This window comes from Ammospiza caudacuta, chromosome 10 (genome assembly GCF_027887145.1).
Source record: "Ammospiza caudacuta isolate bAmmCau1 chromosome 10, bAmmCau1.pri, whole genome shotgun sequence".
NCBI lineage: Eukaryota > Metazoa > Chordata > Aves > Passeriformes > Passerellidae > Ammospiza > Ammospiza caudacuta.
Genome location: NC_080602.1, coordinates 13091415 through 13103555, shown reverse-complemented (window position 1 = coordinate 13103555; position 12141 = coordinate 13091415). Strand labels below are relative to the sequence as shown.

Here is a 12141-nt window from a genome sequence, read left to right as displayed (position 1 = left end):
ACCCTAAACAATATTCCTTTTAAAAGAGCTAAAATACAGACATTTTAGTACTAATGATTTCTCCAGCAACTCATCTCTTAACTCTCTTCAGTGGCAATGTTATGGAGGGGGACTGGAGGATATTTGCATGAAGAATTTGCTGTGTGATAATCCTATTTTTTTGTAAAGAAACCTCCAGTCAAAAGCAAATATGTGCATTGTTAGTACTTAGGAGGAGGTCTTGGTGACCAGTTTTGTAGGCTAAAGTCACCTGACAAGAATGAAGGGAAACTTATAAATCATGTCAGCATTTTGATCATCTTTAAATCACCCCTTTCTCCAAGCTCTATTCTTAGTCCTCTCCAGTACCAACTGTCGATTCATATATCTGTGGTACTGACATCCTTTAACTGGAAACAACCACCCTGGTTCATAAAGCCCAGAGAATTAAAAAGTTGCCTGTTTTCATGCAGTTCTACAGCACTGGGTTCCCAGGCCTGCAGCTGGAGGGAAAAAGAAATATTTTTGAAACCTGCACGACTTCTTCTCCCTGCAGAGCCTCGATCTGCCTGGGCCGGCGCTGCCTGTCGCTGTTCCCGTGGCCCAGCTTGCCATAGTCCCCATCTCCCCAGCTGAAGACTTCCCCACTCTCTGTCAGAGCCATGGAATGTCCATCAGAGCCACAGGAGGTCACCAGCTGTGTCACCACAAAGCCTAGCAAAGACAAGTGAGAAAACAAAGCTCAGCATCGCCTAGAGCAAACTCTTACATAGATTTATCCATGGGTGCTTTGTGGCAGCTAGTTAGGTCTGGGGAAAGGAACAAACTGCATTAAGGTTTCTTTTTATAGCAATTAATTTACTTTTAATTCAAACAAAATCTTTGTTTTCTTATGGAGAACTTACACTTCTGTCCTGCCATTAGTACTGAAATTAAATGTTTGTAATTTGAGCAGACAATTTTCCCTGAAGCCTTCTTAAAATTAAAGAATTTTAACATACTATTTAAATCTTAAAGAAATATGAAGATCTTGTTTATTTGTTCAAATTTTAAATTAGAATCTACAATATTTAAACTAGTAAATCTGCAGAAGAGCATCAGAATTGTTTTGTTAGAAACAATTATACTAACTACCAAAATGCTTATTTATGCTCCATCACTGGATTCCTCTCAAATACAACAGTTTTACCTTGCAGTGCTGAAATGACAGTTAAGACATGAAGATCATCAGAATTTCCTTGTCCCAGTCGCCCATAGCTCCCTTCACCACAAGCCAAAACTGTGCCATTGGCTTGGATGACAAAAGTACAATTCTGACCACAAACCACCTAGGTTAGAAAGACATGAAGGAATGTTAATAAAGTATATGCTAAATGCAGCATTGCTGCAATACTTGCATTACAGCACACCATTTCCTTTTAATTTGTTTTCTTTGCAAATATATAAAGACAATATTCCATCAAGCCAATACTATTTCAGGAAGCCTAACTGTCACATGTATTATGTGAAAGTTGTATTTTAAAATCATGTTCCCATAAAATAATTCTGTGTTGTCAGATTTCAGTGGCTTCTTGGTTTGAATTTGTTAAATAATTTAAGATTTCCTTTCTGGTGAAACCCATGTTTTGAGATATTTAGAGTTAATTCAAACAATAAATTGAAAAGACATTGAGAGAGGGATTTTGACAAGCTTTACAAACAACAGATGGCAAATGATGAAATCATGACTGGTTCTAAGTGATCACCTGCTGGGCCTGGGAGAATGAAGGTGCTGCCACTGGGATCATGACATTTCTGCCAGCCTCTGCCAGCTGCCCGTGCCGTCCTGCTCCCCACAGGTACACGTCACATTTGCCTCCCAAGTGCCAATCCTAGGGAAGAGCATGAAAGAAGCCTTTAGAACAAGTGCACTTTCAACAGCTTGCCATATTACAAAAGAATAAAAACCTCCCCAAAGCACCCCAAACCCTCCAAACAAACAATTTCACTGACCTCTGGCCTTGATGTTGCCCAAGACATGATCTGTTCATCCATGCCATTGATCCACTTACTGTTATCCTACAAAGCAAAAGCCACATTTACCATGTTCAGTGCAAGAGATGAACATTCTTTTTTGTTATACAATATATATTTTCCTGAGAACAATATTTAAATTATTCTAAACAAAAATGCATGCAGACTAGCAATGACATGTTATCCACGACTTGTGATCCAAATCAATGGAAGAAAAACTAAATTCATGATGAAGCAATCTTTTTCTATTTACTGATATATAGGGCGTTTTGAACTTTCAATTGCAAACACTGGCTTGAAATGTTTTAAGCTTGCTTATAAAAAATTGCTAATAAAAAATTTCTGGTTTGGTTTACATAACAAGTCATGAAGAAAATTGACACTAGCAAAATAATTCAGGATAAGAATGTCACAAAATGTTACTCTTAAAATAGCACTACGAAGCTCTACATTTCTTCCTTTCACACATGAAAATTACTGTCATAGTTTTGGGTTGTTATGTATTTTGGGTTGTTATGTAATGTGCAACTGACTAGCACTCATTACACACACGCACAGACAGAGCAATCTTAACAGTATATTTTAACCAGTTAATTAAAAAATAAACTTATTGCTGGTGCTTATATTACTAAATATAAATGTTTACAGTTCAGAGATTTCACTGCATCACAGTGTGTGCTCAGTAACAACACACTTGGCTGTTAAGACAATATATGAACTTTTACCATCAGGAGAGTAAGCTCATCCTCTGGAACAGGCTCCAGATCAGGCACAGTGAAGGACTCTGGGAACTGAGCTCCCTTGGCCAGGGCTTCAGCAGCTTTTATGGTAGTGGAGAAGCACTCGAGCCAGGCCCACTCCGTAGGGTTCCAGGCAGAGGGGTCAGGTAGGCAGCTCTGGTGGTGGGGGGGCACGGGGGGGTTGCAGAGCAGCCGGTCCAGGTGCAGCCCCACGGCCAGGGATGCCAAGCACTGCATGTAGGGGCTGTGAACCAGCTGGTCCCCACACACCACATGGGGCTGCAGGGAAGCAGGCAGGAAAAGGGAACATCCAGTTAGAAACATACACCAATCACTTCAAAATACAAGTCCTTAAAAGCTAGCCCTGTAGAACAGTACCTTCCTCCAATGCTTAAACAAAGTTTTTCTAATATTTTAAATATTTTCAAATTAGGAGACTACTAGCTTTGAGAATAGTGAAAGATATTTCAAGTAGAATGTAGGAAAGTCTTGTGGGTTCTCTGGTGAAAGACTGAAACCAGCTGAGATCTAAAGAGTGAACTGTCAGCCATGAATGCTAATAAGCACTGGCACTTCTCCTACCTTCTCATAGGCGTACTGCTCCTGCAGCATCACGGGCAGGCGCTCCAGGAAGGCGCGCATGCACGGGGCCATGTTCAAGCCCAGAACTCCCTGCTGCTTCAGAGCAGTCCTGCACGTCGCCAGCACGTGATTGGAGGAGATCCACTCCGAGGTGCAGTTCACCACCAACACGTCCTGTTCAACAGCAGTCACATTAGAAATTAAAAATTCACATAGCAGGATCATTCAGTTCCATTGATTGGTTTCCATAGGGGGCCAGAAAACACACAGGCTCAAACATTTCTGTCTCACCTTTGATCTGTTAGAGCAGGCAGCAACTCCAACCTCAGGGATCCACACAGCAGTCTGGATAGCTCCAGACCCTATCACAACACTCTGCAACACTGAACCATCCTAGGGAGAGAAGGGGTTGGAGTCAGGTGCAAACAGAGCTACAGCTCTGTTCAAGTGCACACACATTCCTAAGGGATGATACTTTCACAAGCTTTCAATTACTACTTAAAAACTGAACAGCTTAATCTCATTTTTATCATATTAAGGAGATAATATAACTAAGGATTTAAAAGTGTTTAATAATCCACATTATCTAGTGCTTTATATTACAGTCCTCAACATAAGAGAATATTGTTCTTAACTATAACAAAAGCAGCTGGTTCTGCAAAGCCTAACTAACATGACCAACTCTACAGAATCAATCAATACTGAACCATAAAGTACTTCAATGCTAAGTACAATTTCAATTTATACTTTATTATTTATGATGTTATAACACTATTTTACACCACACTCTCTCTAATGTATCTAGCATGTGGTGAGGTGGAAGTTGGTCTGGTACCTTGACCAGGTCAGATACTCTTACTAAGAATGAGAATCAAGGCACACAAAGATGATCTTACCCGTAAAGACCAGATATTCATGAGGCCACCAAGGCCCCCAGACACCAAGGCCAGCCCATCAGGACTGAAAGCAACAGTGCGGACAGGAGTGATGTGTCCTCTCAGCTGGAACACACACTTCACCTCCACTGCCTTCCTGTATCCATCCTGCAAGCAAACACACACTTGTGGAACACTGCACTACTTCCAGGAAATGGAGTAGCATGACATGTCTGTATTCTACAATAAATACTGATCATACACACACATAGCAAAGTTCCACTAAATAATTTAAAAACACCCAGGCCCATGACAATATTTTATAGATAACTTGATCACATTATCAGCTTTCTTCCCCTTACAAAATGCCATCAACATCAAAGACCACATTACAATTTATGTAGGTGAAAATCTTCACTCTTTATCTACAAAAAACTTTGAACTCTCACTAAATTTTAGGATAAACTGATCAACTTTTAAAGAAAAGAAAACAGACCAAAATATAATCTTCAGCCTTAATTTTAAATAAATGTTTCAATTTCCTATTCTGAAACTGCCTACACATACACAAATGCAATGTAAACTTTTTTAGCAAATTTCTTCTCTCGGGAAACTTTGAGATTCAAGTAACTCACTCATATTCTTCTCTTTCAACTTCACAATGAGCAAAGAGAATTTCTTACACACCAAGTTTTGTCCTTTTACCTTGGCACTTGTTTCTTGTTCCCACCATCCCTCTGAGCACGCTGAGCTGGACTGCAATGTGATTATTATGTCCTGGGGAACAGTCCAGACACACACCAAACCATTGTGGCATCCCCTAAAGCATGGCAAGTGACATTAGAAAAACAAAATAAAGATATTAACTAACAAAATATCAGGGGTCTCATATTAACTTATATACCAGTAGTCTTCAGGCCCTTCCTATAAAACCACATTGCATCAGTCAATCTAAAGTAGAAGGGCCTGTTCCCAATGGGTCAATGCAATTTTTTCCTATTCCTCACACGCTGTAGCTTTTCCATTTCTATTAACAACATATTCTCAGAAAAAAAATTTGGATGAAGCAAAAAAATTCCAAGCAGGACTAGCATCCTAGTCATGGAGAAAACAGCTGGGTCACTCTTTTTATTTGAATTCTGGAATTTCATAAATCTCATGACAAGTAACTTACTGAAAGAATATTATTTTTTAAAAACAAACCCTTTTCTTTGCTGCTGACACTACAGACTGGAAGAAAACTCCTGCAGATGAGCTACAGAAACAACAACAAAGCAATGACTCACGTAGCTAACAGGAGCTGGGCCTTGGGTCCTTTCCCTGGCAGAGCACACCAGGCAATGCCATTCACCAGGGCTGGGTGGGACAGGGAGTGCAGGCGCCTCCAGCACCCTCCCAGACACCCCCAGAGCTTCACTGTCTCCTCTTTGGCACAGGTCAGGAGAATCTTACCAGTTGGATCCCATTTCATACTAACAACTGTATCCTGTTGGATTTAAAAAAATGAAAAGTTGGTATGAAGTAACACAGTAATGAGGAGATTTAACTCTCAGAGCTAATGTAACTTTTCTAATAACAAAAGTATTTTCTTCTCATATAAATCACAGATAGCGAGTTGCAATTATAGTCATAATGCTACACTTCAGAACTGTCAAATTAAAAAGACTTTTGCTGAAAGAAACCAAATGGGAAACAGAAAAAGATGTTTTCTTTTTACTGCAAACCCTTCTTGATTATTTTTCCCCAGAAATAGCTTTGAGTCTGAGGTAGGAAAAGAAGACAGCCCATAGCAAGAAGGCAAGTACAGATTTATTGCCACAGTGTGGGACTGCCCTGCTTCACACAACCAGAGCAGCTCTTGGAAGCTAATCAGGATGCTCTTACTACACCTGCATTTGAGGAATTCTGCTCTTAGCCTAACAAATAATTAATGGATTATTAATGACTCATTATTACATTCTGGCCAAGCAAAGGTTCTAAATCTTTGCAACTGCATATTTAGAAAAACACCTTTTGCTTTGCACAGAAAGCAAAACAAAAACATGTGACATAATCAAAATTAAAATTTATTATGAGTACTCTTACCAAGTAAAACAATTAGTCTTAAATCCAGTCAATGTACAGCTGTGTACTTAATTCACTTCCATCACTGTATGTACATACACTCCACAGTGTCTGATAGCAAAGAGGGTATCAAGTGTATCTTTCTTTTATTTTTTTTACATTTGGTATACTGTTCCTTCAGAGTACATTACATTAATATGTGTATCAGAAATAGGTGTGAATTTTTAAAATAACATTCACTTGTCTTTATAAATAGCTTTCAAATAGAGAGAACAGCTTAAACAGATTTTACCTACAAATAAAATTTTTACCTACAAAAAGCCTATGTTAGTTTAACAAAGACCAGCTCTACCTTATGTGCATCAATGAGAACGACTCCTCCTTTCTCAGTTGGTTCCTTTGTTCCTAGGAGCAATTTTCCATCTGAATATCCAACAGCAAATGGTCTGTCTTCACTGAACCAGGCCAGGCATGTGACAGACACTGCACGAACAGACAACGCAAACATTCATTAAACTAAACTGAACTTCACTCCTAATCAAAGAGGTTTTTGCAGTGCAGTTGTCTAATCTATGAAGTGCATAACAATGTCTACCACCACCAAGGTCACTCAACATATTCTGGTCCAAAAATTTTCCTGAACTCATATGATCAAGATAAAACTGAGTGTCACTAATGACAGCTGTTGAGATTATTTTGCACTACTTTTCTCATTCTTCTCTTTATGAAAAAACTGAATTTACATTCCTGGTATACTGAAAAGAACTATACCAGGTAAAAGAAAAAGAGTAGACTGAATCTTATACATGTATCTGAGATAGGCTTCTAAAAAATGCTCTGAAAACAACTTACCTCCCCTAGCAAGTAGATATTGCTTCACTTGATTCTGCCAAAAAATATCTGTGAGGCTTCCTGAAGAAGCCAGATGCAAAAGCACACAATACTATCAAAAATCTGCTACTTGATGTCCTTTGGGACTGAAGCTATAAAGGAAAAATGCAATCATTGAGGAGTTCCAATGACACTCTGCAGGCCATCTGCAGACACAGCAGACACTGCAGGGGATCACTACTGTTTGTCCACAAGGGCAAGGAATGGCAGGATTTTACCAGATTACTACCCACAGTCTGCCTCTGCTGTGGGGGAATCAGGGTGCAGATAAAGATCCCACAGACTTTTCTCCTCCCATGAACCAGAAATCATATCCCATGAACAATAACCAAAAATTGTTACATACTTCTTTAATAAAAAGTGGGAATGTGTTCACAGTTTTAATTTCAAATACTGATGCAGTCTCTTACCATCCTTTCTGTAGCAGTGCTCCAGTTCCAGCCTGTGCATGGCTGAAATATCCACAACTTCAATAAGAGCCAGAGACCCATCCATGCGCCCAATTAACAACAATTCTGGAGCATCTCCCGTCCATGCTGCAGCTGGCCCTTCTTCTGGCCAGGTTAGAGCAGATACCCAGTGAGACTGAAGATCTAATAAGCCTTTTCCTCCTAGGAGATCAAAAAGCCTGTTGAAACTACTTCATTTTCATAAAGAAAAGAAAATAATACTTTCCCATAGGAAAGTTTTCTTTTTCCATGGGAAAAAAATCAAGAGATCTTACTGAGAGCTAGGACACACTACAAATTCACCTAAGTTACAAGAATACAAAGCAATGGTTCACTAATCTATGCAGATACAAAATCTAGAGAACAAATCTCATGTATCATTCAATTGAGGTAGTTTTTCTAAGGAAGGAAGCTGAATTCTTCAGTACCCAGTAAACTTATACTTTTCTTGGGGACTATCTATTACCATAGGCACAGTAACTCATGATGTTTCTAACTGCAAAGCAACAAAACAAACTACAGGGATTAAAAGCCTTCCTCTCAAAGATGTGTATCACATATCCACTTAGGGTTAGTGCCTTTCTCAAATTAAACATGTTCACAAGAGACTGTGGGAGATGGTAGGCATTTAACTGGACAGTTAAACACTGGTGTAAACAAACATGCAGTGACTTGGCAGCTCCCCATATTTCTATGCTGGACCAGGAACCACCCACAGGCAGCTCAGGACATACCATTGACTTGCCAGATGTTCACCATCTTTTCTGTAGCTCCAGCCAGGTACTTGCCACTGATGCTCCAACAGACAAGAGATAAACTAAGGTCACTGGGTGACCCCAGACCTTCTTCAGAGTCACCCTCTCTGTAATAGAATAAAAGAATGAAATTAAGAGGGATTTCCTTTAAGCAGACAGGAAAACCTAGAACTCATAAAATATCTGCACTAGAACCTCGAGTCCCACCATTGCAGTAGATTTAAATAAAATGTTTTTCTGCTCACAGTATTACATTCCCTCTAAAACCACGTCAAATTACAGAATGAGATACTACTTATTTCCCAGAAACTTCAAAATTAGGTTTCAAATGGAAACTCTTTACCTATTTAATCTCAAATTTAACATCTTCAGCAAAGACAAAATTTTCTGGGAAGTCATGAAATGAAACAATAGCATGGACAAGAAATAAAAGAGGCACATCTTACTATCAATTCTAATTTAAATTCTTCCTCCTGTTACAATCTTGTTACACTATTCTAAAACTCCATTTTAAAGTCTGCTTTGCCTAAATGTAATAGGGCCACAGACAACTTTGATTGCCCTTTAGATCATACACAACAGCCACATTTTTTTTACTGCTTTTAGTACCAGAACAATGAAGGATATAATACTGTTATATCATTCTGGCTGTTTCTTTTAAGGCCACATCTAATACCAGCAAGCAAACAAAAACTAAGCCAACCACTAAAAAGTTGTCACAAAACAACTTAGTAGTTCACTATTGCTCCATCATTCTTCCAAGTTCAACTATGCTTCACTAAGGAATTAGATTTTAATATTTCCTTTTGCTTTCTTCTTTTCTGGACACACCCAAATGACAAAAAAAGTACTTCCAAGATGCTCATGTAGAATTACATTTAGTTCCTGTATCTCAGGAGTCAGAATTATTTTTTCACACTTGAATCAATGACTTGCAATAATCATGTTATATGTTGGAACTGTCCACTGCAACCCATTGGAGGGATACTCACTTTTCTGCTACATGACAGTCCCATACCATTTTTTGTACCCCTATCTCCTTATATCAATCAATTAAGGATGTTTTTAAACAGCACTGACATGATCTCTTTACAGAGACTCTTAGCAGGTTGACATTTAGTTCTGTTTTAAGTTTTAACTTATTTAGTTTGCATGCAACAGAAAACAAATGAGAGATTTTAAGAGCAGGAGATAACGATAACAGCCAACCCTGCAGTATTTTACACAATTACAGCTTAAATGAAATATCTGGCTGTTGTAAAGGATCAACTTACAGCTTGTTGAGCACACAGGTCTGTTGCAGTGAATATTGCTTCTTTGTCACATTCCACACTCTGATGGTGCCATCATTCCCACTTGTTGCCAAAAGTCCCTTTTTATTGCACCAAACACATGTCATGACCTACAAATAGCAAAATAACCATGGCAAAACTGGAATTTACAGCTTGGGTATGTTTGCTCACTAATATTAAGCAAACACTAACCAGTGAGACAGTGATCGAAACACCCTGTAACAACCAAACTAGACTTATTTTTCTACTTTTACAGCATTATTTACTGCAATTAAGCAGGCATGATAGGGACACCACACTTCATACAGCCCCATGCTCCACTGGCTGCTATTACATAGTGTCGCAGACATCTTTTATGGAAAATCCTTCCCTTAGGATTTTTCCTCCTGAGAAGCTTAGAGGCCTCAGGAACAAAATGTAAACATTGATTATCTGCTGCTGTGGAATGCAACAGGTGGATCTTTGATTGGCCCATGTTGGATGTTTCTAATTAATGGCCAATCACAGCCCAGCTGGCTCAGACAGAGAGTCCAAGCCACAAACCTTTGTTATCATTCTTTGCTATTCTATTCTTAGCTAGCTTTCTGATGAAATCCTTTCTTCTATTCTTTTAGTATAGTTTTAATGTAATATAATATAGCAAGCCTTCTGAAACATGGAGTCAGATCCTCGTCTCTTCCCTCAACCTGAGACCCATGTGAACACCGTCACAGCACAGAATACTGCACAAATATGTTAACTATTGTGACAGAAAAATTAATGCAAATTAAGATCCAAGGAAATATTCAGAGTGATTCTGCTGCCTTGATATATCATGACAATATTTTCATGACCCTCTTAACTGAAGCCTCAAGGAAGCCGAACGTTTTTCTGCATCAGAGGTGCAACAACTTTATCTCCAAAAACTTACTTCCTGTGGGAAATCATTTTAGTCAGTGTAATTGTAAAATGACGCTTTGTTCCTTTTCCTGTGCTGCGCCAAAGGGAGCAGGGCAGCGGGTGCAGCGAGGGAGCCACGCTTACCCTGTTCTGGTGAGCCTCGAGCTTGATGAAGGAGCACTTGCGCAGGTCTCCGCCCATGTCGGCGAGGGTCTGCGGCGCGCTCTGGTTGTCGCGGTCGTGCGCGGCCAGCGTGCGCACCAGCTGCTGCGCTGCCCACTGCCGGTGCTGCGACGACAGGCGCGACGACAGGCAGCACGCGGCCAGCGCGTTCGCCAGCTCCAGAGGGCCTACAGCAGAGGGATCATAGCAAGGATGGGCATACAAATGGGCAATTAAACCTGCTTAGACAAAACAGTGAGATGATGCCTACATGAGTGAACGCAGCAACAGCCAGCATTTCCAGAAAGAGATTAACAAGCATCTTAACACAATGTTGTAATCACGTGAACTACAGTAAAAAAAATAGAATTCCAAATAGCCTTGTTCCCATTATATGAAAATGGTTGGTCAAAGAGCGAGTGCTTTCTAAACAGGAAAAGTCTCCACTGACAAAGACCTGCCATTGTCACTGTCCTGTCCTTCCCTCTCTATCCCAGCAGCAGCCTGGAGAGGGCACAGTTGTTTCTTCGTGGCTCCCTGACCTCTCAGAGGACAGCCAGGACAAATTTCTGCCTCAGACACAGGACAGCACTTGGGTAATGGTAATCAGCTGTTACCTTCCTTGATTTCATCGAAGAGGCATAACCAGGCTCACTATCTCAGCTCTATGGCTTTGAATATACCCAAGTTCAGACTGTATTTTGAAGTGATGAAAGATGCAATTACAGAATAAGACCATATTTCAGAATAAGACTATATTTCTAAGTAAAATGTCTATCATTAACTGTAACATTACTTTGATCAAAGCAAGTTTTGTCCATTTTTAAAAGCGTATCTATTTATACACTATTCTAGCAAGTCTCTCCCTTACACACAAGTGAAGAATTTAAGATCTAATGATTAATATTTAAAAACAAAGCTGTATGATACCTTTCTTTTCAATTTCAGCTTTATCATAGTTTGGCCTCAGTTTGGCCCCTTTGTCGGCCAACAATGCTACTAGTGCTTGAGTAACCACAAAATTTGGAGATGTGACAAGTTTGTTTTCTTCTGCAATTCCTCTTAAAAAACTTGGTAAAAACTTTCTCTGAATTGGATCATCGACTGTTGTCAAGTTCACACCAGTTGCTGCAGAAATCAAATTCTGAAAAGAAATAATTGATGATAAATAATCAGAACAAACAGAACTGTCAAATTTAGAAACATTTTCAGTTGCATAAATTGCATTTAGTTTTACAGTTTTTCCTTTTATTTTTCTGTTCTCTGCATAGAATTAACTGAATTAAAAAACCAAAACCTTAACAGAAAATCTTATCAACAGAAAAAGTACATTTATTTTCCCCACTTGAAAAGAGTACTCAGCAAAGACACATTCAGCTACTTCATTTTTACCAACAATCAAACCTACCCCTGTGCAAAGCCACAAAAAAGGACTCTAAGGAGATCCTCAAAGTGAGAGC

The 12141-nt window shown here is 39.3% G+C and overlaps 1 protein-coding gene across 1 annotated transcript in view; it reads right to left on the bottom strand.

The window, feature by feature from the left end:
- Positions 1-12141, bottom strand: part of HERC1 (HECT and RLD domain containing E3 ubiquitin protein ligase family member 1) — a 99251-nt gene that overhangs the window by 9275 nt on the left and 77835 nt on the right. Inside the window, exons 50-65 of the mRNA XM_058811735.1 lie at positions 11612-11825; positions 10664-10923; positions 9623-9750; positions 8328-8455; positions 7555-7755; positions 6606-6736; positions 5476-5675; positions 4895-5009; positions 4211-4357; positions 3606-3707; positions 3315-3488; positions 2718-3011; positions 1972-2037; positions 1725-1850; positions 1169-1307; positions 512-693 (exon numbers count right to left, since the gene is read on the bottom strand). Coding sequence (XP_058667718.1) covers positions 512-693; positions 1169-1307; positions 1725-1850; positions 1972-2037; positions 2718-3011; positions 3315-3488; positions 3606-3707; positions 4211-4357; positions 4895-5009; positions 5476-5675; positions 6606-6736; positions 7555-7755; positions 8328-8455; positions 9623-9750; positions 10664-10923; positions 11612-11825 — 2607 coding nt within the window. The remainder of the gene's footprint in view (positions 1-511; positions 694-1168; positions 1308-1724; positions 1851-1971; positions 2038-2717; positions 3012-3314; positions 3489-3605; positions 3708-4210; positions 4358-4894; positions 5010-5475; positions 5676-6605; positions 6737-7554; positions 7756-8327; positions 8456-9622; positions 9751-10663; positions 10924-11611; positions 11826-12141) is intronic.